The 24,224-nt window shown below is 38.0% G+C and overlaps 1 protein-coding gene across 4 annotated transcripts in view; it reads left to right on the top strand.

Annotated features, from left to right (window-relative positions):
* The window catches only part of CFAP70 (cilia and flagella associated protein 70), an 89,688-nt gene that overhangs the window by 13,339 nt on the left and 52,125 nt on the right, over positions 1-24,224 (top strand). The window contains exons 3-10 of one of the 4 annotated variants that reach the window (XM_082406843.1): positions 6,162-6,260; positions 6,430-6,509; positions 7,712-7,891; positions 11,228-11,410; positions 13,785-13,879; positions 16,069-16,131; positions 18,064-18,163; positions 22,584-22,718. In XM_082406843.1, the coding sequence (XP_082262969.1) occupies positions 6,162-6,260; positions 6,430-6,509; positions 7,712-7,891; positions 11,228-11,410; positions 13,785-13,879; positions 16,069-16,131; positions 18,064-18,163; positions 22,584-22,718 (935 nt within the window). The remainder of the gene's footprint in view (positions 1-6,161; positions 6,261-6,429; positions 6,510-7,711; positions 7,892-11,227; positions 11,411-13,784; positions 13,880-16,068; positions 16,132-18,063; positions 18,164-22,583; positions 22,719-24,224) is intronic. The other 3 variants (XM_082406846.1, XM_082406844.1, XM_082406845.1) reach the window with 3 other exon arrangements.

Here is a 24,224-nt window from a genome sequence, read left to right as displayed (position 1 = left end):
CCTTCCTGTGTAGGAGCGGTGTCAAAAAATGCCAGCAAAAAAGAAGGTTTAAGTATGATTCAGAGTTTCATAACATAATATAAAAATTCCAGCTTTCATTTGAAAATCACTCATTATACTAAGAACTGGAAGATCTCAAACTGAATTAAACAAATAATCAGTAGATGCTAACACCAAGATGATAGATATGTTAGAATTATTAGACAAAGATTTTAAAGAAGCCATGATAAAAATGCTTCAATGAGCAATTGTAAACATGTTGGAAACAAATGAAAAAACAATAGATAGACTCATAGGGGAAATAGAAAGTCTCAGTAAGAAATAGAAGATATAAAGAAGAATCTAGTAGAAATTTTAGAACTGAAAAATACATTAACTGTTATGAAAAGGTCAGTGAATGGGCTCAACAGCAGAATGGAGGAGAAAGAGGAAAGAATCAGTGAACTGGAAGATAGAGCAATAGAAATTACTCAGTCTGAGTAATGTAGAAGAAATAGACTAAAAGAATATGAGCAGAACTTCAGAGTCCTGTGGGACTATGACAAAAGATTTAACAGTGTTATTGGAGTATCAGAAGGAGAGAAGAAAGAGAGTGAGGCTGAAAAAGTATTCAAAGAAGTTAAGCCTGAAAACTCCCCAAATTTGGCTAGAGACATAAACCTACAGATTCAGGAAGCTGAGCAAAGTCCCAACAGGATAAACCCAAAAGAAATCTGTACTAAGAAACATCATAATAAAACTTCTGAAAACTAAAGACACAGAAAAAAAAAATCTGAAAGCAGGGGAGAACAACTACAATGGTATCAGTTTCTCATCAGAAAACATGGAGGCCCAAAGGAAATGGAACAATATTTACAAAGTGATAAAAGAACTGTTCACCTAGAATCGAATACCTAAATAAAAGATATGAAGTGGAAATCAAGATATTCTCAAGTGAAAGAAAACTAAGAATTTGTCACCAGAAGACCTACCCTAAAAGAATGGTTGAAGGAAGTTCTCTGAACAGAAAGGGAATGATAAAAGAAAGAACCTTGGGGCTTCCCTGGTGGCGCAGTGGTTGAGAATCTGCCTGCCAATGCAGGGGACATGGGTTCAAGCCCTGGTCTGAGAAGATCCCACATGCCGCGGAGCAGCTGGGCCCGTGAGCCACAATTACTGAGCCTGCGCGTCTGGAGCCTGTGCTCCGCAACAAGAGAGGCCGCGATAGTGAGAGGCCCGTGCACCGCGATGAAGAGTGGCCCCCGCTTGCCACAACTAGAGAGAAAGCCCTCGCACAGAAACGAAGACCCAACACAGCCATAAATAAATAAATAAATAAAGCATGACACAAATTAAGCAATGTGAATACCATCAAGCTTAAAAAAAAAAAGAAAGAACTCAGAAACATCAGGAAAGAAGAAAGAATATGGTAAGCAAAAATTTGGACAAATAAAATAAGCTTTCCTTCTCCTTGAGTTTTCTAAATTGTGTTTGACACTTGAAACAAAGTATAACACTATCTGATGTGGTTCTGTATATTGAGAAAGTATTTTGGGCAGTTATAAAGAGGGAGGGCAAGGGGACATAAAGGGAGGTAAGGTTTCTATACTTAATTCAAACTAGTGAAATGATGACATCAGTAGATTGTAATAAATAGTATATATATAATGCAATACCTATAGCAATGACTAAAACATCTATACAAAGAGATATATTCAAAAGTATTATAAGTAAATAAAAATGGAATTCTAAAGAATGTTTAGGTAATCCAGAGGAAGGCTGAGAAAAGAAAACAGAGAAATGAAAAAGAGAGGACAAACAAAACCAGCAGACTTAAGCCCTAATATATTAATAATTACATTAAATATATCAAGACAGATTGCAAATTTGATAAAGAAATACACTATATACTAGAAACTTAAAATATAACCATATGGTAAGGTAAAAAGTAAAAGAATAGAGAAAGATATATCTACATAAATATAAAACTACAAAACATTGCTGAAGGAAATTAAAGATGACACAAATAAATTGAAACATATCACATGTTCATGGATCGGAAGATTTAATATTGTTAAAATGTCAGTACTTCCCCAAGTGATCTGCAGATTCAATGCAATCCCTATAAAAATTCCAAAGACATTTTTTTGCAGAAATTAAAAAAAAAACCTTTCTATAATTCGTATGAAATCTTAAGAGACCCCAAATATCCAAAACAGTCTTAAAAAAGAACAAAGTTGGGGGTCTCATACTTTGTTTTCAAAACCTACTACAAAGCTACAGTAATCAAAACAGTGTGATATTGACAGAAACAGAGACATACAGAACAGTGGAATAGAATAGAGAGCTGAGGAATAAACCCTAACATATATGGTCAAATGATTTTTGACAAGGATGCCAATACCATTCAATAGGGAGGGTAAGTCTTTTCAACTAGTGGTGCTAGGAAAACTGGATATCCACATGCAAAAGAATGAAGTTGGACTCTTACCTAACACCACATTCAAAACTTAACTCAAAAATGGATCAAGGACCTAAATGTAAGTTCTAAAACAATAAAGCACTTAGAAAAAAACATAGGTCAAAACTTCATCACATTAGATTTCGCAGTGACTCTTGGATTGGATAGCAAAGGCACAGGTAACAAAAGAAAAAAATGGACAAATTGAGCTTCACCAAAATTTAAAACTTTGGGGCATCAAAAGACACTATCCACAGAGTAAAAAGGCAACCCACAGAATGGGAGAAAATACTTACAAATCATATATCTGATAGGGGGTTAATATCCAGAATACATAGAGAACTCCTAAAATTCAATACCAAAAATACCCCAAACAACCTAATTCAAAAATGGGCAAAGGATTTGAACAGACTTTTCTCCAAAGATGATCTACAAATGGCCAGTAAACACATGAAAAAATAGTCAACATCACTAATTAGGGAAATGCTAACCAAAAATACGAGATACAATCTCATACCCATTAAGATGGCTTCTGTCAAAGAAACAGAAAACAAGTGTTGGCAAGGATGTACACATATCGGAACCATTGTGTACTTTTGGTGGGACTGTAAAATGGTACGGTTACTGTAGGAACTGGTGGTTCCTCAAAAAATTAAAAATAGAATGACCGTATGATCCAGCGATTTCACTTCTGGGAATATATACAAAAGAACTGAAAGCAGGGTCTCAAAGAGATATATGTACACTTATGTTCATAGGAGCATTATTCACAAAAGGTAAAATGTGGAAGCAATCCACGTGTCCACTGACAGATGAATGGATAAACAAAATGTGGTATATACGTACAGTAGAATATTGTTCAGCCATAAAAGGAAGGAAAGTCTGACATATGCTATAACATGGATGAACTTGGAGAACATTATGTTAAGTGAAATAAGCCAGTCATGAAAAGACAAGTACTGTATGATTTCACTTATATGAGTTACCTAGAGTAGTCAAATGCATAGGGATAGAAAGTATCCTGGTGATTTCCAGGGGGAGGGGAAAATGGGGAGTTATTGTTGAACAGGTATAAAGTTTCTATTTTAGGAGGTGAAAAGAGTTATGGAGATGGATAGCTGTGATGGTGGCACAAAAATGTGAATATACTTAATACCACTGGACTGATACTTAAAAATGGTTAGGATGATCAACTTTATGTAATGTGTATTTTGAAACAATTTTTAAAAGACAAAAAAGAATATTCTGCCATTACTCTTGAAAACTTTGATAAAATGGACAATTTAGAAAACCTAAAGAAATGGAAGACGCATCAATAGAGTGAAGGAGACTTAAGAGACACCAGCTAATCACAATGTGTGGAACTTATTTGGATCCTGATTCAAGCATTCAAAGAAAATGCTGTTGAGAGGTATGAGGTGGAACAAAAGGAAAGGCATACCGTGTTAAACAGGAATGCTCAACATAACAAAGATGTCATTCTCCCTCAGTTTATCTATAAGTTTAACATGATCTCTATAAATCTGCCAACATTATTTTTTTAAATTATAGAATGCTTACAGAAAAAAGTTTTTTTTTTTAATTTATATTTTATTTATTTATTTTTGGCTGCGTTGGGTCTTCATTGCTGCACATGGGCTTTCTCTAGTTGCTGTGAGCGGGGGCTACTCTTTGCTGCGGTGCGCATCCTTCTCATTGCAGTGGCTTCTCTTGTTGCGGGGCACGGGCTCTAGGCACACGGGTTTCAGTAGTTGTGGCACACGGGCTGTAGAGCGCAGGCTCAGTAGTTGTGGCACACGGGCTTAGTTGCTCCGTGGCATGTGGTATCTTCGCGGACCAGGGATAGAACCCATGTCCCCTGCATTGGCAGGAGGATTCTTAACCACTGCACCACCAGGGAAGTCCCCAGAAAAAAGTTTTTAAAGTAAGAATAATCAGGAATTTCTGAAAAGAAAGTTAATGAGGGATTATTAATCCTACATGACAGTAAAACATAGTGTAAGACCATAATAAAACAATGCGGTATTTGTGCATGCAGAGACTTACAGATTATTAGGACAGACTAGCAGGTCCAGAGATCGTCACCAATACTTCTGGTAAGTTAGCATCTGATTAAGATGACATTTCACATCAGTAGGGAAAAAGATGGTCTATGTAATCAGTGGTGTAAGGACACCTGGGTAGCTCTCTGGAAAAAGATGTAACTAATATCTCAGAATTACACCAAAATAAATTCTAGGTGGATAAAAATGTGTACAAAGTTAAACCATGTAAGTATGTACCATAAGAAATCATGGAATTAAGACAAATAAACATAGGGACTGGGGACTTCCCTGGTGGTCCAGTGGTTAAGAATCCTTCCAGTGCAGGGGACATGGGTTCAATCCCTGGTCGGGAACTAAGATCCCACATGCCACGGGGCAGCTAAGCCCGTGTGCTGCAACAACTGAGTCCACATGCCCTGGATACCACGTGCCACAGCTAGAGAGAAGCCCCCACGCCACAACGAAGATCTTGCGTGCCGCAACGAAGACCCAATGCATCCAAATAAATAAATAAATAAATAAATAAATATTTTTTTAAAAAAGGAAAAAGGGACTTCCAGGTTCCCTCTTTATTTTATTTTATTTTTTTTTAAAGACTGTAGCTTTTTTTTTTTTTTAATTATTTATTTATTTATTTATTTATTTATTTATTGCTGTGTTGGGTCTTCGTTTCTGTGCGAGGGCTTTCTCCAGTTGCGGCAAGCGGGGGCCACTCTTCATCGCGGTGCGCGGGCCTCTCACTATCGCGGCCTCTCTTGTTGGGGAGCACAGGCTCCAGACGCGCAGGCTCAGTAATTGTGGCTCACAGGCCTAGTTGCTCCGCGGCATGTGGGATCTTCCCAGACCAGGGCTCAAACCCGTGTCCCCTGCATTGGCAGGCAGATTCTCAACCACTGCGCCACCAGGGAAGACCCTGTATTTTATTTTTAAAATTTATTTATTTATTTATTTTTGGCTGCGTTAAGTCTTCATTGCTGCACGTGGGCTTTCTCTAGTTGTGACGAGCGGGGGCTACTCTTAGTTGTGGTGCACGGGCTTTGTGTTGTGGTGGCTTTGCTTGTTGCAGAGCACGGGGTCTAGGCTCTCAGGCTTCAGTAGTTGTGTCATGCAGGCTCAGTAGTTGTGGCTCACAGGCTCTAGAGCGCAAGCTCAGTAGTTGTGGCACATGGGCTTAGTTGCTCCGCGGCATGTGGGATCTTCCCGGACCAGAGCTCGAACCCGTGTCCCCTGCATTGGCAGGCGGATTCTTAACCACTGCGCCACCAGGGAAGTCCCAGATGGTGATTTTTAGTCTTTCCTAAAATTGATTGAGGGAGTCATGACCAGTAATTTCTTATACATGAAATAGAATAGAAAATACCTAAGGATTTTGAGCTAAGGATGAATATTACGTGAAACTTTGTTATAATCATATGTATCAATAAGTTTATACATATGTGTATACATGATTATGATGTAAAAATCCTTTTTAAAAATAATTTGCATGCAAAAAGATTAATAAGTCACTGAGGAGGTCCAGTATCTTCCACTGGAAGTCACTAATAATGGTGCCTTCTCGAGTTTCAAGTTCATTTCTCTTAACTTGAATTTCTCCGGCAATGCTTTGTTTGTTTCACCTTGGTTATCTGATGTGTGAGCTAGACATGTTCTCATTTTCTTTGTTTTGATTTTTCTAGTAACGATGACTGAAGCTTTACCAAAGGAAAAGAAACAGAAAGAGGAGAAGACCATGATTCTTGGTCAAGCTGTGGTGGACCTTCTTCCTTTACTGGAAGGTCAGATGTGTGATTTGCTCAAAAGCAGAAATAACAAAGCTCATAAAACTTAGTTCCAGAGAAGTGTAAAAATCAGCCTCAGTGAGTTTGAGGGATTCACTGAAAGATGAGCACAGTTATTTCTGCCTAACCCTTCCTTCTTTGGCTTGACTTGGCCTTCTTTTCGCAGGAAAGAGTTCATTTGAAACGATGGTCCCATTGCACCCTGTGCCAGGCTCGCCCTTGGAACCTCTTCGATCAGGTGTTAAGGTAATCAGAGTTTTAACTCTTAACATTTCAGCCTGATATTCAGTCAAGCCTGTCTGCTCTTAAGGTTAAATTTAGTTGAGTCCAATTCATCAGGCACCTTCTTTTCACAGGCACACATAGTGCTAGGTTCTGGGAAACAAAGATGAATAAGGCAGACTCCTACTTTAGGAGTTCATAATCTACACATCAGAGGTTATGACCAGTGTGATTAAATGGTGGGGTGGGGCATATGGACACAGAGTAGGTATCTGTTACTTTGCCCCCGGGGTAGATGCAGGGAAGGCTTAACCATGGAAATGCCTCTTTAACTATGACCTGATGAATTAAATTAAATAGTATATGAATGCATCTAACACACTTTCTGGCATGGTAGCCTGCTTCTGGTCATTGGAGGAGGAGAAGCATGAATTGGTATGCTGTGTTACTGGTTTGTGTTCTGGACTTTGTTTCCCAGTTCCTCCTGGGATCAGTAGCTTCTTGGGGCACTGCTTTTGCCACTCTTGTGCAAGTACACTCACTCTCAGCAGATACCACAGCTGTCTTCAGTTTTGCACAAGTAAGGCCCAACTGCCCCAACTATTCTGAATGCAGTTCCCTACTTAACCGTTGATGTAGGCCCCTTCCTGATTCTTGTTGATTCTGACCTTCGAGCTGCCACAATCCACTCCTACATCTGCTGTGATTCTCTCCTTCTCTTATTTTAGGATGTGATTGGTTTCTCCTAGGTTTTTTTGGTAAATCTGATTTAATTTGCTTTCTGTCTTTCAATGATTCCTAAAAATGTGTAGTCCAGTGATGGCATTTCTTGTTTTCCAGGGCTATTGTAGCATTATTGTTTTATTGGATATAAAGATAATCATTTAATATCCTTCTCTCATTCCATGTGATTTGTGCTGGAAAGAGGTAGATATCTGGGCTCAATCTGCCTTCCTTGGTCCAGTGTCCCAGTCTATGTACTGTTGATTTCCCTTAGATCTTATAGAAGAAAAGAAGGGAAGGGCTCTAGCTTAGGGATAAGGTTCTCTTCTTGGCTTTATCTCTAACTCATGGGACCTAAAAAAAGCTATTTGAATCCTCTGTATGGAAATAATTAAACCTGACCTTCTTACCTTGAGCAATGATGTGAGGTTCAAATGAGATAATGTAAAAAAAGGGAGGCCTCTGGCATTTTCAAATGTCTGTGTAATTTTATTCTTTTACAGCAGTGCAGTCTTGAAGTTAAAGTATTTGTGGCAGAGCCCTTATTGACCGCAGCCCAGATCTCAGGAGGCAATCTCCTGAAGGTCACATTGGAGGCTGCCTACTCTGTGCCTGAATCCTTCATTCCAGTAGGGCCGCTGCAGAACTGCATGGTTGGTCTGCAAGTTCCATCAGCTGGAGAGGTAAAGACTTAAAGCAAGATATTTATAGAGATTTAAACACTCACATGGTCATCTCTTCCTCACCTTCTAAGATTTCATTCAAAGCAGGCTCTGTTAATGGCTGAGATTTATTTTAGGCTCAAAAAAATAAAGTTTACTTCTGTTTTATACATGCATGTTAATATTTATAGTTTACATGTTATACATAATATAGACTACATATAATTTATATCAATAAATACATATTTATGATGGAAAATATATAAAACATTTAAAATCTGACAATTTTTGGATGTAGTATTTCTACACAGATTACTTTTATGCATATATTTTGTGGATTTTATATAATGTACTTTATTATACAAAACTTTCTTTTAATTCCAGGTTATTTTCTTAGTCCAGATTTCTATAGAATGCTTGTGTATGGGTCTTTTGAGGCTCTTGAGATTTCCAAATTACTTGCTAAAAAAATGTAATTAGGGCTTCCCTGGTGGCGCAGTGGTTGAGAATCTGCCTGCCAATGCAGGGGACACGGGTTCGAGCCCTGGTCTGGGAAGATCCCACATGCCGCGGAGCAACTAGGCCCGTGAGCCACAACTACTGAGCCTGCGCTTCTGGAGCCTGTGCTCTGCAACAAGAGAGGCCACGATAGTGAGAGGCCCGCGCACCGCAATGAAGAGTGGCCCCCGCTCGCCGCAACTAGAGAAAGCCCTTGCACAGAAACGAAGACCCAACACACCCAAAAATCAATCAATCAATCAATAAATTTATAAAAAAAATGTAATTAGTTAATACTCTTACTTGCTTTATTGCCGTTTTACATTTTTCGTATAGAAATCTCCAATTCTCCTTCACCATTTAACATTCCCACCTGCAGTGCACAAGGGTTCCAATTTCTCCACATTTACCAACACTTCTTATTTTCTGTTTTTTGATAATAGCTCTCCTAATAGATGTGAAGTAGCATCTCCTTGTGTTTTTGATTTGCATTCCCCTAGTGACTAATGATGTTGAGCATCTTTTCATGTGCTTATTGGACATTTGTATATCTTCTTTGGGGAAATGTCTATTCAAGTCCTTCGCCCATTTCTGAATTGGGTTGTTTGTCTTTTTGTTGTTGGAGTTTTAGGAGTTCTCTATATATTTTAGCTATTACTCCCTTATTAGATATGTGATTTGCAAATATTTTCTCCCATTCTATTGGTTGCCTTTTTACTCTGGTTAGTGTCTTTTTAAAAATAATTAATTAATTTATTTATTTGGCCGTGCCGCATCTTAGTTGCGGCACATGAGATCTTCGTTAGGTTGCTGCATGTGAGATCTTTTAGTTGTGGCATGTGGGACCTTTAGTTGCGGCATGTGGGATCTTTAGTTGTGGCATATGGGATCTAGTTCCCTGACTAGGGATCGAACCCAGGCCCCTGCATTGGGAGCATGGAGTCTTAGCCACTGGACCACCAGGGAAGTCCCTGGTTAGTGTCTTTTGATACCCCCAAATTTTAAATTCTGATGAAGTTCAGTTTGTCCATTTTTTTCTTTTGTTGTCGTAACCAAGAAATCATTGCCAAATCTGATGTCACGAGGCTTTTCCCCCTGTGTTTGCGTGTAAGAGTTTTATAGTTTTAGCTCTTATATTTAGGCCTTTGATCCATTTTGAGTTAATTTTTGTATATGCTGTTAGGTAAGAACCAACTTCATTCTTTTGCACGTGAATAACTAGTTTTCTTAGCACCATTTGTTGAAAAGACTGTCTTGTCCCTATTGAATGGTCTTTTTTTTTTTTAAATAAATTTATTTATTTTATTTATTTATTTTTGGCTGCATTGGGTCTTTGTTGCTGCACATGGGCTTTCTCTAGTTGCGGCGAGCGGGGGCTACTCTTCACTGCGGTGAGCAAACTTCTCATTGCAGTGGCTTCTCTTGTTGCGAGCATGGGCTCTAGGTGTGCAGGCTTCAGTATTGTGGCACGCGGGCTCAGTAGTTGTGGCACGTGGGCTCAGTAGTTGTGGCTCACGGTCTCTAGAGCGTAGGCTCAGTAGTTGTGGCGCATGGGCTTAGTTGCTCTGTGGCATGTGGGATCTTCCCGGACCAGGGCTCTAACTTGTGTCCCCTGCGTTGGCAGGCAGATTCTTAACCACTGCGCCACCACGGAAGCCCTGAATGGTCTTGGCATCCTTAATTTTGACAATTTTTGCTGGCATTGGTTTTTTTTGTTGTTTTTTTTTTGAGGAGCAGATTTTCAAAGGTTCTTACTCTGCTGTTCTAGAAATGCCCCTCCTTCACAGAAGTTTTAAAACTTAACCCAAAGAACTAGAATAGTTGAGTTACAGGTTATGCCAATTTTACTGTTTATAAGAGACTACAAAATTGCTTTCCATAGTTGTACAAACTTACACTTCCATCAACTATGTATAAGAATACCATTCTCTTCACAATGCTGTCAACACTTAATATTTTCAGACTTTGACTTTGCGAACCTACAGTTTAAAATGGTATTTCATTGTTTTAATGTGCATTTCACTTATTATTAATGATTTTTAGCATGTTTTTATTTAAATGTTGGATTTTTGAATTTCCCTTTCTATAAATTGTCTATTTATAACTTTATCAATTTTCTATTGCAAGTATATTTTAGATAAATTACAGATATGAAAATGCCTATATTTTTAGCCCTTTGTCAGATTTGTTTGTTTTTTAAAAGATAATTTTTAAAAAGGTACATCATGACTCTCATATAAATATAAAATGACATAAAGGTTTTAAACCAGTTCAGAGGAGAATCTGGGGACTTCCCTGGTGGTCCAGTGGCTAAGACTGTGCTCCCAGTGCAGGGGACCCGGGTTCTATCCCTGGTCAGGAAAGTAGATCCCACATGCGGCAACTAAGAGTTTTCATGCCACAACTAAAGATCCCACATGTCGCAATGAAGATCCCACATGCTGCAACTAAGACCCAGCCCAGCCAAATAAGGAAATAAAGAAATATTTTTAAAAAAAGGAGAATCTGAACAAATGACCCATATATACAAGCAACCAGGAATCTTGAAATATATTTGCTAATAATTCAAAACTTATCAGCCATAGCACAATAATCAATTATATCTCCACTGGACAAAATACATGTCCAGATCTATGGACAAGAATAATTTGCATTATTATCAATTTTCTATAAATTATGGAATTATAAAATAGCAGCAAAACAATGAAAGACACAGACCCCTCTTTAGAATCAGATAATCACAGAAGGATCTGTTAGACAACACCTGGCATTCCATTGAAAAGACACTTCAGTAATCTTTTTTTGTCTACTTCAAAGTCTTTCACAAAATTTCCTGATATATGGTATTTATTTATATAGAAAGACTATCCCATTTACTTCAAGAATGGAACTCTGAAGCTTGGAGGGGAAAGAGAACCTGTTCCTCGGCCCAAAAAATGGCCTATTGCCAACATTCTGGCTCCAGGAGCTAATAACATTCCTGATGCTTTCATCGTTGGTGGGCCCTATGAGGAAGAAGAAGGGGAACTCAACCATCCTGAGGTGAGAGAATTAGGCGGGTTTGGTGATAATCTCAGTGCACTGACATATGATAAAACATATGTTTACAGTTTTTAAGTCACTGTAATTCATATACATCCGTCACCTCTTAAAGTAAGACAAGTATATGTCAAAATAAAACAATTATCCATAAAGTTCTGATTAAAATATTTCCTGACTTCTTAAGTCCAACAAACAAAATAATTGATTTAATTCATATTTACTCTTTATTTTATTTGAAATTTATTTATTTATGAGTAGGTTATAATACTGTTACAGGTCAAAGTAAAACATTAAGAGATATGCAGTTAAAGTTTCCCCCCTCCTCCACGTCTCTTCTTCCTAATTCCTTCCCAGATCATCACCCTGGTAGTTAACCTTTGTTATAGTTTCTTGTGTTTCCTTCTGGATACATATTTACGCATATAAAAGCAAAAGTAAATAGTCAAAAGAAGACTCAGAAGCAAAAACATTTAGAAAAGTAAAGTTTCCTCGTAAAGGATGCAAGGGAGTCAGATTTCAGAAAGACTGGCTAAAAGACATCAGCGTAGTAAAAGTCAGGGATCAAATTGTTTTTCTTTAGGGAGTCCAGATTTATAGGAAGTATTCAAAGTCTTGCTGTTTTCAGATCTAGAACCTGTCAAGAAGACTCTGCTATTTTTGCTTTATCTCAAGTGTGAAATGTTTATGTATTTATTTTTAATTGAGTGTATGTAAAGTGCTTAATCATATTGGAAGTAGGGAAAATGTGTTTTTTCTTCACATACTCATACACACGTATACCTACACGTATTCTTTCCCTATCATTTTTTTTTCCACAAATGGTGGCATACTCACTTCTGCAACTTGCTTTTTTCGCTTTATAGTGTATCTTGGAGATTTTTTCCACATTCTTTTTCTTTCTTTATTTGTACTTGTGTAACAGAGCAGGACCCTATGGGGCCTTCTGGGGACAGGCCTTTCCCCCACATCCTCTGCTTTAGCTCCTCTCTGAAGTACCTGGATAATAATATTTGATGCACATTTCCTGAGTTGTTTTACAGATGTGAAAACCCCCCACCAAATGGAAGATGACCATGAGCACATAGACCCAGGCCTCCTAGAGCCTAAGTACTGAAAATGTTAACCCCTGTGACACCACCCTGTTCCCTCACAATCAGCCAATCAGAGAATTGTGCATGAGCTGATCACATACCTTGTGACCCCTCTGCCCCCCACACACCAGGCTTTTAAAAATTTTTGCTGAAACCCTTCAGGGAGCTCAGGGTTTTTAGGGCATGAGCCACCTGTATCCTTGCATGGCCCTGCAATAAACCTTTCTTTCTCTGCTCCAAACTCCAACGTTTTGGTTTGTTTGGCCTCTCTGCGTTCGGCACACGAACTTGCGCTAACACTTGCTTTATGATACATGTTTTTTAAGGTATAGACATACTTTAATTTGCTTAACTAGTCTCCTGTTGGTGGACATTTCAGTTGTTGAAATTATTCTTTTCTTTTTGTTCCTTCCCTCCCTCTTTCTTCCTTCCTTCCTTCCTTTCTTCCTTCCTTCCTTTCTTTCTTTCTTTCTCTTTCACTCTTCATATTTTTCTACAACCTATGTTTGTCAAGAGCATAGAAAATGCTGTAAACACATTTGCAAATGTATTTTGAATGAGCTGATAATCATTAGTGGAAACATTCAATAAAGTAATTTTACAATGAGTGGTTGAATTACTTTCAGTATCTGATTCTAAATATTTTAAATAGAGATAAGGCTAGCAATACTTTAAAAACATTGTGCAATGTCTTTTCTCATCATTGTGCTTACTAAAAATTCATGCTCTTCTTACATTAATGTTTTCATTTAGATCAGATATTTTAGATATTTAGATTTTATATTCCATTTTAGTTTAGATAACTAGTTCTCAACCCTGGTTGCTCATCAGAGTCACCTGGAAAGCTTTTAAAATAGTAACAATGGCCAAGCTGTAACCCAGAGCAATTACATAAGAATTTACTTTCAAAATAATACCAACGCCCAGGTTTTGATTTTTTTTTAGCAACTCCCAGATAATTCTAATATGCATCCACGGTTGAGAATCACTGATTAAGGTTATGTGAGTGAATACTTGGCAGTTAGTATTAGATTGATATAAGGATAATATAAGTATTTTATTCTATATACTGTATTAATAGTAAAGTACCCTCAAATTTAAGATGGTGGTAGTATTTTCAGTAGTAGTCATACTTACAGTAGTAGTAGTAGTAGTAGTAGTAGTAGTAGTAGTAGTAATAAAAGTATTGTGACCAAATCCATTAAAAGAATGCCCCACAGATGGAGCAGGAGACAACCATGGCATACTGAGAGAATAAAAGTCTCTGTCTTATGATTTTATAGGACAGGGAATTTAGGAACCAAGCAGAGTGCATAAAGAAAAGGATTACTTGGGACTTGGAAAGTCGCTGCTACCTTGATCCTCCTGCAGTGATCAGGTAGGAAGAGGGAGGGAATATGTCTAACCAACACAGGCTGTAGGTGGGAAGAAATGTTACTTTTGTTTATTTATATTTGAGTTAAGGTGATCTGAGGTTCTCTTCCACCACATCTGCTAATAGCAGGCTTCTAGTGATGGTAGCTTAACCATGGGGGATTCTTGTTTCTCTTTCATATAAAAGAAGTTCAGAGCTGGTATGTGTTGTGGCTCTACAGTATTATTAGATATCCAGGCTCAATCTTTCTTTTTGCTCTACCTTCTTTAACATGTACGTTCCATCCACAAGATTGTCTCATGGTTCAAGATGACTATTGGAGCTCCAGCCTGCACATTCACATTCCTGTCAGAATGTTGGAAGAGGGGAGTGCTTATGGATTAAAAAAGGACACACGTTGGCTGTATTAGCCCCTCTTATAGAACCTTCCTGGAATCTGACAACCCCTGTTTACATCTCATTGGCCATCTCTCGATGCAAAAGAGGCTTGCTTAGGAAATAGTGGTGTTGTTGGACACATTGTCACCCAGACTAGATCAGGATTTATGTACTAAAGCAGAACATGACACAGTTTTGTGTGGGTAACTATCAGTCTCTGTCACAGTGACCTGGAGATTAGGGAGAGGTGAGAAATAGAGGATTATCAATATATGTATAATCTGAATGAAAATCTCTGTTTTTTTCAATTAGTAGACTATTTTTTAGAACAGTTTTAGGATTATGGAAAAATTGATCAGATATTTCAGAGTTCCTATACACCCAATTTGACAGTAGTGTATAATATTAATGTACATTGTTGGATTTGATTTGCTGATATGTTGTTAAGGATACATTGTTACTATTATTTGAACAGTTATCTATTTGACTGATTAAAAATAAGAAAAAAATTTTTTTTTAAATTTATTTATTATTTATTTATTATTTATTTTTGGCTGTGTTGGGTCTTCGTTTCTGTGCGAGGGCTTTTCTCTAGTTGGGACAAGCGTGGGCCACTCTTCATCGTGATGCGCAGGCCTCTCACTATCGCGGCCTCTCTTGTTGCGGAGCACAGGCTCCAGACGCGCAGGCTCAGTAGTTGTGGCTCACGGGCCTAGTTGCTCCGCGGCATGTGGGATCTTCCCAGACCAGGGCTCGAACCCGTGTCCCCTGCATTGGCGGGGACAATTGTCCCTGGTGCAGTCATTCCCTGGTGCAGGGAAACCCTAAGAAAAAATTTTTAATTTATTTTACTTTAATCTGTTTCATTCTCTGATTTTCTTCCTTTCTTTATGTAGATCCACGTTTCTGACCCATATCATTTCCTTTTCTCTGAAGACTTTTAGCACTTTTTTTTTTTACAGGCATTTAAAAAAAATAAATTTATTTATTTATTTGTTTTTGTTTTTGGCTGTTGGGTCTTTGTTGCTGTGTGCAGGCTTTCTCTAGTTGCGGAGAGCGGGGGCTACTCTTCGTTGCAGTGTGTGGGCTTCTCATTGTCGTGGCTTCTCTTGCTGGGGAGCACGGGCTCTAGGCATGCGGGCTTCAGTAGTTGTGGCACGCGGGCTCAATAGTTGTGGCGCACGGGCTTAGTTGCTCTGCGGCATGTGGGATCTTCCCAGACCAGGGCTCAAACCCATGTCCCCTGCATTGGCAGGCGGATTCTTAACAACTGCGCCACCAGGGAAGCCCAACTTTTAGCATTTCTTGCACGGCAGGTCTACTGGCCACAAATTCCTTCCATTTTTGTTTGACTAAGAAAGTATTTTTCCTTCACCTTTGAAGGATAATTCCACTAGATACAGAATTCTAGGTTGGTGGTTTGTTTCCACACCACTCTCTTCTTGCTTGCATGATTTCTGAAAGGAAGTCCAATGTAATTCTTATCCTTATTCCTCCATAGGTGAGGTGTTTTTTTCTCTTCTTCCAAGATTTTCTTTCTCTTTGGTTTTCTGCAGTTTGAATATGATATACCTTAGGTGTAGACTTTTTTTTTTTTTTGTATTTATTGTGCTTGGTGTTCTCTGAGCTTCCTAGATCTGTGGTATCTGCCATTAATTTGGTAAGATTTGTAGCCATTATGACTTCAGATATTTCTTTGGCTCCTTTCTCCCTTTCTTCACCTTCTGGTATTCCTGTTATACCTTTTGTAATTGTCCCACAGTTCTTAGATATGCTGTTGTGATTTTTAAATTTTTTTCCCCTTTCCGTTTCAGTTTGGGAAGTTTTTATTGGCTCACTGGCTTCAAGATCACTGAGTCTTTCCTCAGCTATGTCAGGTCTGTTGATAAGCCCATCAAATGAATTGTTCCTTTTTTTTAGTGTTTTTGATTTCTAACATTTCCTTTTGATTCTTTCTTAGAATTTCCATCTCTCTGCTTACATTACCCATCTGTTCTTGCATTTTGTCTGCTTATTCCATTAGAGTTCTTAACATTACTAATCATAGTTATTTAAAATTTTCTATCTGGTAATTTCAAAATCTGTGTCATATCTGAGTCTAGTTCATATGCTAGCCTTGTCTCTTCAGACTGTATTTTTTCTTGCCTTTTACCATTCCTTGTAGTTTTTTATTGAAAACTGGACATTATATTTTGGGTAGTAAGAAATGTGGTAATTAGGTTTTTTACTGTGAGTTTTTATGTTAACCTGGCTAGGAGGTAGGCTGTGTTTAACACTTGCTGTAGCTGTAGATGCTAGAGGCTTCAGTGTCCTTTTGCTCCTTCCCTATTTTCTTTGGGTTTGCTAAGAGCTCTTTCCTAAATAGGGTTTGTGTTTTGCAGATTCTCAGTTCTAATTCACTGTTATTATACTGGATCCTGTTGATGTGTGGCGGTAAGGTGTTGGGGAAGGGAAGTGTTCTATACTCCTGTGATTAAATCTCGGTATTTTAATGGGTTTGAGCCCATAGGTTGTGACTTCATAAGTGTGTAATAGTCTTTTTTTCTTCCTCTCTTCATGTGAGACAGGAAGGCTAAATAGGACTGGAGTTGTCTAATTGCCCTTTCCCGGGGTCAGGTAAAAGTCTGGTGAAGTAGTTTCCCTTACAGAGCAGGCCTTTGTTATGGAGAATACTCTGGACATATTTTAATATGGTTACCTTTCCTTTCTCCCTGCCTAAGACTATTCTCTTGTTTTCACCATGAGAGTCTGATGGAGCTCCTTGATTTAAAACCCAAGAACATGTGGGGACCCCCTAAGACTGGGCACCCAGGAGTTTTTTAACTCTCTGGTTAGTTCACGCTCAGCCTCCAACAATCTTTCAAAATTATCATTAAAGTGTTTCTACCAGTTACTGGCTCTAATGGCTTCTGATGCCTGTCAGCTGATCTCAGCTGTGATTCTCAGTACTTGCCTGTTTCTCTAAACTTCCAGGTGGGAATTTGCCCTGTGAACTTAATTCTTAGATGGATCTAAGAAAAGTCATTGATTTTCAGTTTGACTAGCTTTTTTCTTACATATGCCTTTATTTTTTTTAATTAATTAATTTATTTGGCTCCATTGGGTCTTAGTTGAGGCATGCAGGCTCTTTGTTGCGGCGTGTGGGCTTCTCTCTAGTTGTGGTGCGTGGGCTCAGTAGTTGCTGCGCACAGTCTCTCTAGTTGTGGCGCTAGGGCTCCAGAGTGCACAGGCTCAGTAGTTGTGGCACGCGGGCTTAGTTGCCCTGTGGCATGTGGGATCTTAGCTCCTCGACCAGGGGTCGAACCCTCATCACCTGCATTGGAAGGTGGATTCTTAACCACTGGACTACCAGGGAAGTCCCTGACCAGCTCTTTTCTTGTTGTGAGGACAGGAATGATAGCTTCCAAGCTCTTTATGTGTTTGAGCTGGCAATGGAAGTCCTACTATGATTATTTTCATGGTAGAAATAAATGTACTTTATACTATTTGCATACTTGTCTGATTATTTCTTTAGAATAAATCACTAGAAGTGGAATTTGTGGGTCAAAGGCTATGAACATTTTAAAGACTTTTGATTCATGTTGTCAAACTGCTCTCAAAAATATACAATTTGCTTCTGCTAGCAGTATAGTATAATTATTTTTGGAATTTTATTGCTATGAGAAGGTTTTAAAAGCCCACATGCCTAATAAGAATTTTTACATATGTGTATTCCATTACTTTTTAAGAGAGGAATACTTCCTTTTGACCTAAATTATACTAACCCTATTTTTGCATGTAATGCTAATGGGCTGATTTTTGATCTGCAGTTTCCAGAAGCGAATTGCTGATTGCCGATTTTGGCCTGTAGAGATCACAAGGGTTCCTCCGGTTACTGTACCCAAAGGAAAATCTGCTAAATTTGAAAAGGTAAATTAGATTACTTAAAAATATATATATAAGAAATGCTGGGTCAGACCCAACCTGTTTTTCTGCTTCTAATTCTGATACCAAAGGAAAATATGAACTGTGTGGCTGCTCCCTAGGGTGACCAGCTTATCCTGATTTGCTTAATAGTTTCCCGGTTTTAGTGCTGAAAGTCTCATATCCCAGGAAACTCCCTTGTTCCTGGCAAATCAGCATGACTGATAACACTAGTTCCCCATTGTCCACTAAAATTTATTTAGGCTTTATTCTCAGATATCCTATTTCCCTTTAGCCCTTTATTATAGTTTTACCATGGGTAAAACCATGAAAAATAGCCTCTTTTTTTTAATGCTTTTCTTTTCTTTTTTTAAAATTTATTTATTTAATTTATTTATTTTTGGCTGCATTGGGTCTTCGTTGCTGTGTGCGGGCTTTCTCTAGTTGCGGCGAGTGGGGGCTACTCTTTGTTGCAGTGCACGGACTTCTCATTGCAGTGGCTTCTTTTGTTGGGGAGCATGGGCTCTAGAGTGCAGGCTCAGTAGTTGTGGCATGCGGGCTCAGTAGTTGTGGCTCACAGGCTCTAGAGCGCAGGCTCAGTAGTTGTGGAGCTCGGGCTTAGTTGCTCCGTGGCATGTGGGATCTTCCCAGACCAGGACTCGAACCTGTGTCCCCTTCATTGGCAGGCAGATTCTTAATCACTGCACCACCAGGGAAGTCCCAAAATAGCCTTTTAATACATCAAAAGTAGTTAAATATTGGCAATATGGTTCAACCTACTACATCGTTCTAAATTTATTTTAGACTTACCTACTTAAATTGTTTTAGCCCGCTAATGAGAGTAATAGGATTCATAGATGTACTACTATTCTGAGAAGATACAGCTTTGATGAGCCTAGAAAAGTTCTCTATGGTATTTTGTTTGTTTGTTTATGATAAAAATAAATGCATTTGTCCAAATGACTGTGTTTCCAGTTCATCCCACTGACTATGCCAACAGTTGCTTCCTATCATGCTGAAGAAGAAAACCACGGGAAATAGCCTAAGAAATGTCCCCTACAAAAAGTCTTTTTTAAAAATTGAGATATAGTTGTTGCACAATATTATTAGTTTCAGGTGTACTACATAATGATTTGACACTTACATACATTATGAAGTGTTCACCATGATAAGTCTAGTAACCATCTGTCCCCATACAAAGTTATTACAATATTATTGACCACATTCCTTATGCTGTATATTATATCTCTGTAACTTATTTGTTATATAACTGGTGGTTTGTACCTCTTAATCTGCTTCACCTGTTTCTCCCACCCCTTCCGGCAACCACCCATTTTTCTCTATCTATGAGCCTGTTTTTGTTTTGTTTTTTTCTTTTTTTTTTGATTCCACGTATAAGTGATAAGATGTGGTATTTATCTTTCTCTGACTTATTTCACTTAACATAATACTGTCTAGATCTATCCATGTTGTGACAAATGGCAAGATTTCAATTTTTATGGCTAAGTAATATATATACGTACCACATCTTCTTCATTTATCTTTTGATGGACAATTAGGTTGCTTCCATATCTATTTTAAATAATGCTGCAGTGAACATTGGAGTGCATATATCTTTTCAAGTTCATTTTTTGTTTTCTTTGGGTAAATACCCCAACGTGAAATTGCTAGATCATATGGCAGGTCTATTTTTAATTTTCTGTGGAACCTCCGTAGTGTTTTCCATAGGATCTCACCAATTTACAGTCCTACCAACAGTACATGAGGCTTCCCTTTTCTCCACATCCTCACCAGTGCTTATCTGTTGTCTTTTGATGGTAGCCATTCTGACAGGTGTGAGGTGGTATTTCATTGTGGTTTTGATTTGCATTTCCCTGATTGTTAGTGATGTTGGGCATCTTTTCATGTGTCTGTTGGTCATCTGTACGCCTTCTTTGGAAAAATGTCTATTAAGGTTTTCTGCCCATTTTTAAATCAAGTTGTTTGGGTTTTTTTGATGTTGTATGAGTTCTTTGGATATTAACCCCTTTTTGGATATATAGTTTGCAAATATTTTCCATTCAGTAAGTGGCCTTTGCATTTTGTTCATAGTTTCTTCACTGTGCAAAAACTTTTTATTATTTTTAAAAATATTTATTTATTTATTTAGGCTGCACAGGGTCTTAGTTGCAGCACACGGGATCTTCATTGCAGCATGTTTTAGTTTCTTTATGCAGGATCTTTAGTTGTGGCACATGGGCTTAGTTGCTCCGCGGCATGTGGGATCTTCCCGGACCAGGGATTGAACCTGTGTCCCCTGCATTGGCAGGTGGATTCTTAACCACTGCGCCACCAGGGAAATCCCAATGATGTGTTTTAAAATGGGAATGTTTTCTTAATTTCTCTTTCTGCTAATTTGTTGTTAGTATATAGAAATGCAATGTATTTCTGTATATTAATTTTGTATCCTGCAAATTTATTGAATTCATTTATTAGTTCTAGTAGTTTTTGGATGGTGTCTTTAGGATTTTCTATATATAATATCATGTTGTCTGCAGTGACAGTTTTACTTCCTCCTTTCCAGTTTTCCTTTTATTTCTTTTTGGTGTCTGATTGCTGTGGCTAGGACTTCTAATACTATGTTGAATAAAAGTGGTAAGAGTGGGCATCCTTGGGACTTCCCTGGTGGCACAGTGGTTAAGAATCTGCCTGCCAATGCAGGGGACACGGGTTCGAGCCCTGGTCTGGGAAAATCCCACATGCCATGGAGCAGCTAAGCCCGTGTGCCACAACTCCTGAACCTGTGCTCTAGAGCCCACTAACCACAACTATTGAGCCTGCGTACCACAACTACTGAAGCCCACATGCCTAGAGCCCATGCTCTGCAACAAGAGAAGCCACTGCAATGAGAAGCTGGCGCACCGCAACAAAGAGTAGCCCCCACTTGCTGCAACTAGAGAAAAGCCAGCGCAGAGCAACGAAGACACAATGCAGCCAAAAATAAATAAATAAATCAACAAATAAATAAAAATAAATGTGTTAAAAAAAAAAAAGAGTGGGCATCCTTGTCTTGTTCCCAATCTCAGAGGAAATGCTTTCAGCTTTTCACCTTTGAGTATGATGCTGGCTTTTGATTTGTCATATATGGGGCCTATATTATGTTGAGGTACATTCCCTCTATACCCACTTTGTTGAGAGTTTTTGTCATAAATGGATGTTGAATTTTGTCAAATGCTTTTTATGCATCTATTGAGGATAGATGCATAAAAGGAGGATCATATGAGGATCATATGATTGTTATTCTTCAGTTTGTTAATGTGGTATATCACATTGATTGATTTGTGGATATTAACCCATCCTTGCATCCCTGAGATAAATCCCATTTGATCATGGTGTACAATTCTTTTAATGTATTGTTGAATTCGGTTTGCTAATATTTTGTTGAGGATTTTGGCATTTATGCTCATCAGGGTTATTGGCCTGTAATTCTCTTTTCTTGTGATATCTTTGTCTGGTTTTGGTATCTTTGTAATATACAATATGCATTGGCTAACATTCCTTAGATTTCTAAAGCAACATAATGTTATCACATGAAGATAGGACTTTTAATCTAATTTCTAATTATTGTTATAATCAGCAAAATCAAAGAGATTACTTTTAACCTTGTGGAGATTAAATGTGTTTTCTTTCACTAAATTGATTTTTTTCCTTATAAAAGTTTTCTATGGCAAACCATACAACCATTAAAAATTATGTTAAAATATATTTACTGACATATTCTTCATCTTTGTAATGAGAATTTAAGTGAGATTAGGGTTGGCAAATACATGACAGCAGACTGTCAGTCAACCTTCTTCATCCATGGCAGATATTACTGATCAATCAAAGCATTCTTTTCTTTTGAACCCAAATAAGGACACAGAATCTTTCTCAACACAGTATTCTAAAACACCTCCACTAATTGTTTAGAATTTAAGCATAAGTTAAATCCTACTTGTCATCACTGATCCAGATGATTTGTAAGGCCCCTCTCATTCATATGAATCTGTGAACTAAAGCTAAGGCCACAATCTGATTTCTTTTAAGCTTTTGTTGTTATTACTGTTTTTTGCAAAGCTTCACTTTTTCCTAAGAAGCAACATGGTGAAATTGACATTTTGGTTGAATATATAGTATTAATTAGTTTGCATATGTGTTGATCCAACTATTATCTTTACTGTTCATTAACAGTGTTAGTATACATTATCTCAGAGATCATGGTATTTTTAAACCCAATTATAAATAAATAGATAAATGAGCAGAGACCCAAAATGTCGTATGTAAGTGGCCCAAATCAAGTAGCACAGCTAGTTCCTAAAGTCAGGTCTTTGAACTGCTAAGTCAGAGCTCCATACTTTATGCTACATTACTCTGTAGCACTAACAGCTGTCTGTTTTTACTCCTTTAGACTGATGATGAAGGTCAGCTTTCATTTCATGGTGTGGCTTATGTTAATATGGTGCCATTGCTGTATCCAGGTGTGAAGAGGATTCGGGGAGCTTTTCATGTTTACCCTTACCTAGATAGCACAGTCTATGAAAAGGTAAGAAAAATTTGAATAGAAGGTATCATCCTAATTTATTCTTATGTATGTGTTTACCTACATCTTTAGCACACATAGCTTTGCAATTGATATTTGGAACCAGCTGGTATACTGGGATGTTAAATATAGAGCCTTGAAGTCTTCTGCCCTTGAACCTTAAAAACTTTAGGATAATGAAATCCAAAAACTGGAAACAACCCAAATCTCCATCAATAGGTGAACAAAAAAACAAATTATATAGTATAGCCATACAATGGAATACTACTCAGCAATAAAAAGGAATGAGCTATTAATATGTGCAACATGGATGAATCTCAAATGCATTATGATAAATGAAAGAAACCAGACAAAAGAGAGTACATACTGTATGATGCCAATGAAATACAATTATCAGAAAGTAGTGGCAGAAAGCAGATCTGTGGTTGCTTGGGAACAGGGATAGAGGGAAGAATGGATTACAAAAGAAATATGAGGTAAGTTTTAAGGATGATGGAAATACTGGTTATTCTAATTGCAGTAATGGTTTCACATGTGTATACACATGTCAAAATTGATCAAATTGTATACTTTAAATATGTAATTTATTATATAGGCATACCTCATTTTTTTGCCCTTTGCTTTATTACTTTTCACAGATATTGCATTTTTTTTACAAATTGAAGGTTTGTGGCAACCCTGAGATGAGCAAGTCTATGGGTGATATTTTTCCAACAGCATCTGCTCACTTTGTGTCTCTGTGTCGCATTTTGTTAATTCTCACAATATTTCAAGCATTTTCATTATTGTTATATTTGTTATTGTGATCTGGGATCTGTGTTGTCACTAGTGTAATCGTTTTGGCCTTTTTTAGCAATAAAGTATTTTTAAATTAAGATCTGTACTTTTTTTTTTTTTTTTTAATTTTTGGCTGCATTGAGTCTTCGTTGCTGCGTGCCGGCTTTCTCTAGTTGTGGCAAGCGGGAACTACTGTTCGTTGCGGCGGTGACTTCTCTTGTTGTGGAGCACAGGCTCTAGGCGCGCGGGCTTCAATAGTTGTGGAACGTGGGCTCAGTAGTTGTGGCTTGCAAGCTCTAGAGCACGGCCTCAGTAGTTGTGGTACATGGGCTTAGTTGTTCCATGGCATGTGGGATCTTCCCGGGCCAGGGCTCAAACCCATGTCCCTGGCATTGGCAGGTGGGTTCTTAACCACCGTGCCACCAGGGAAGTCCCTGTACATTGTTTTTTAAGACACTGCTATTGTACACTTAATAGATTACAGTATAGTGTAAACATAACTTTTATGTGTACTGGGAAACCAAGATAACCATTATTTGCTTTATTGCAGTTATTTGCTTTATTGAGGTGGTCTGGAACCAAACCTGTAATAACTCCAGAGTAAGCCTGTATTTCAATTTTACCTCAGTAAAGTTGGAAAGAAAATCTTCCGAATAATGAAAGAAGTCTTTTGTGTTAAGTATGCAAAAACTTAAATACATGTACTGATTAATGAGCTATAATATGGTTCTC

The sequence above is a fragment of the Balaenoptera borealis genome (assembly GCF_965194805.1).
Source record: "Balaenoptera borealis genome assembly, chromosome: 10".
Classification (NCBI taxonomy): domain Eukaryota; kingdom Metazoa; phylum Chordata; class Mammalia; order Artiodactyla; family Balaenopteridae; genus Balaenoptera; species Balaenoptera borealis.
Note: the sequence above shows the minus strand (reverse complement) of the source record. Positions and strands in the feature narration are given on the sequence as shown.